We start from the raw sequence: 2,947 nt of genomic DNA on the forward strand, positions 1-2,947 counted from the left end.
ATAATCATTTATTCGCTTGTGAAATTGTTGGTTTGGCTAGTAAAGTTTGCTCTCTGGCTAGTAAACGTTCAGAATCACTAGCCAAAGGCGAGTACACCATGTGTTCGACTTTGAGGGCTGACAGCTGTATTTTAGTGGAGATAAGGCAAAAAAAAAAAAAAAGGTCTGTTTACGGTAACCCGACCGACCCTATTTTTTTCGCGCGACCCTAGACTTTTTTTTGGCATTTGGGAAAGAAAAAAAAATCTTTTGTTTTTTTTTGCAAAATAACGTAAAAATATGGTTTTTTGGAAAAAAAATTTAAAAAAAAATAAAAAAAAATCCCGACCTACCGACCCTATTTTTTGGGCCTATGTTACCGTAAATAGACCTATTTTTTTTTTTGCCTAAGAGACAGGGATAACAGAGGGTGTCCCCTCATCACAGGGGCCTCACATCACAGGTACCACTGAAGTATAAGTACTTGTCAATTTTAAAGAAAGGGAAAGACAAACAAACAAAGAATAAAAAAACATTCCCAAAAAAGGACATGCCTGCATTAAAGTAAAAAAAAATCTACCACACCTATCTCCGCACCCTGCTTAGCTGTAAAAAAAGAATAGTAAAATAAAGAACGTATATTAAAATCAAAACCTTATAAAAAGTCATGGCAACCTTGAAAGCAATGAAGACAGCGGGTATATATATATATTCACACAAGTTCACAGTAAAATTGTACCAAAAAATGACTAAAACGATAAATAAATGACAGTGACACTCATAGTCCGGTCACGTTGTCTGGACGCTTCAGCTGAGCACAAAGTGGGTCAAGGGTAGCAGTTCAGTCCTCCACTGATTCACAAAAATATGATCAGCGTTTTGGGGTATCGTCCATAACTGTTCGTCGACACAGCTTATCCCTCCCTCCCCCAGCAAAAGCAATGACCACCCTAAACACTGACTGTCAGAACGTGTAGCTGGGTGCAGCTCTCATAGAGTCACAAGGTTAAACCTTCACCTCAGTTTAACAGCCAAAAGAATTGCTCACATGACAAATTCCTGCTTCACAGTTGATCGAGTTCCGTCACCGTGGTTCCAGGAGGGGGCATGGGGGACCCCACCCGGGGTATAAAGCCGCCTCCTGGCACATAGTCCATAGCCGTGGTGTGCATTGTGGGGGCGTAGGAACCCGAGCCCGGTGCCCCCACCGCCTGACCCCCTTCAGTCACCGTCGGGACTCCGCCCACCATCATCACACTTCGTTGGCTGACCATCGTCATTGAGTAGCCGGGGTGACCTTGACCCCCATACCCCTGACCTTGACCTCCATAGCCTTGTCCTCCGTATCCTTGCCCTTGACCTCCATATCCTTGATTTTGACCCCCATATCCTTGACCTCCGTAACCTTGACCCCCGTACCCTTGACCCCCGTACCCTTGACCTTGAATGCTGTAACCCTGACCCCCTTGATTCGCGTATCCCATTCCCTGCTGCTGCTGCTGCCCTAAAGTTCCCATGGTATGCGCCCCATCGACGCCCTCCGACCCCCCCACCTCCCCTCCGGCCATTCTGGGCTGAGAGGACAAGGCGCTGGTCGTCGAGACAACGGCAGCCTGCTCCCCTGCGCTGGTCGCCATCATTCCTGTGGGAGCCGGAGCAGGGGCTGGAGGCGAGGATGAAGAAAAGCCGGACGGCCCGTGATCGGAGGCGGAGGAGGCGTGCGAGGATTGAGAGGTGGGCATGTACGAGGGCAGGGGTGCGTAGCCGATGGGGTAGGGGGGGGTGTAGGCGTTGGGGGGAAGGGAGGGGTAGGGGTGCTGCGGAGCTTGTTGTTGATGCTGCTGTCCCATGTTCACTGCACCTGTGGAGAGATAGAGAGTGAGATAAATTATTCATCGTAGATCTAAAACAGAAATGGGTGTAAGCATTCTGAACATAGACGACGATAAGACATTAAGATGAGTAAGTGAGAGGTACGTGGAACCAATCTCCTGGCACCGGGCAAAATAACAAGCATTGAAATGAACAGGCCACTTTCATCCTCATTACGTTTTTATGCCATCTGTTATTCTTGTAAGCTTATTTTCCCCACAACTTTACACAAGCTTCTCAAAGTGAATACAAAACCTACTTGATTATGTGTTTACCTGGTGTGTGTGTGTGTGTGTGTGTGTGTGTGTGTGTGTGTGTGTGTGTGTGTATGTGTGTGTGTTGTGTGTGTGTGTGTGCGTGTGTGTGTGTGTGTGTAATACATGAACCCAAAGTTGTTTATCGGTTTTATAAGTGTTTGTCTGTCTACTTCAAAGACCTTTGGGTCGACATACTTTAAAAATATATATACTTTTTATTTTGTTTACTGGTAAATGTAACTTTTTGTTTTGTCAATAATAAATGTTCCTTTTACCTATCATTCTTCTTTTTTTAGCGGGCCCACAGACCCATAACTTACCAGGCATAGTCTGCCCAGGGATCCCACCGCCACTTTGCTGCCCCTGGGTGGGAGGGTACACAGAATTCACTGGCGCCATGGGGAACGAATTCCCGCCCACCCCGGCGTTAAATCCAGCGCCAGTCTGCAGTCCGTCCGCCGTGGGCGCCCTCTGGTAGCCGGCATTGGTGTCTGCTGTGTTATTCGATGAGCTGCTACCGGAGAGGCTTCGTCGTCGGCAGATGCAGCAGACAATGATGATAAAACCGATGAATAGAGCGAGGGCGATACCGACGATAAGAGGGATGGGAGCTTGGTCGTCGACCTCTATGGGAGTTCGTGGCGGCGGTGCCGTTGACCCTTGGTGAATGAATTAAAAAGATCTTTTATATTACACACACAAATTCAGAAAGAATGTAAAGTAACGTGGTACAGTCTCAATATTAAGATTTCTAAACACTGAACAATTCGCGTCTTAAAACAGAGGAAGTGTTAACTGTTGTTACAACCAAGGTAAAAGTACTAACATTATAACAAAAA

General features: G+C 46.6%; 1 protein-coding gene across 1 annotated transcript; it reads right to left on the reverse strand.

Moving 5' to 3' along the window:
- Positions 1 to 1,043: 1,043 nt before the first annotated feature.
- LOC138948426 (TATA-binding protein-associated factor 2N-like) lies at positions 1,044 to 2,507 on the reverse strand. Its single transcript, XM_070319961.1, has 2 exons — positions 2,429 to 2,507; positions 1,044 to 1,840 (listed from the first exon to the last, which is right to left on the reverse strand). Exons 1-2 carry the CDS (start codon positions 2,505 to 2,507, stop codon positions 1,044 to 1,046), a joined length of 876 nt encoding a protein of 291 aa, XP_070176062.1.
- Positions 2,508 to 2,947: the final 440 nt, after the last annotated feature.

This window comes from Littorina saxatilis, linkage group LG15 (genome assembly GCF_037325665.1).
Source record: "Littorina saxatilis isolate snail1 linkage group LG15, US_GU_Lsax_2.0, whole genome shotgun sequence".
In the NCBI taxonomy this organism is placed as follows: domain Eukaryota; kingdom Metazoa; phylum Mollusca; class Gastropoda; order Littorinimorpha; family Littorinidae; genus Littorina; species Littorina saxatilis.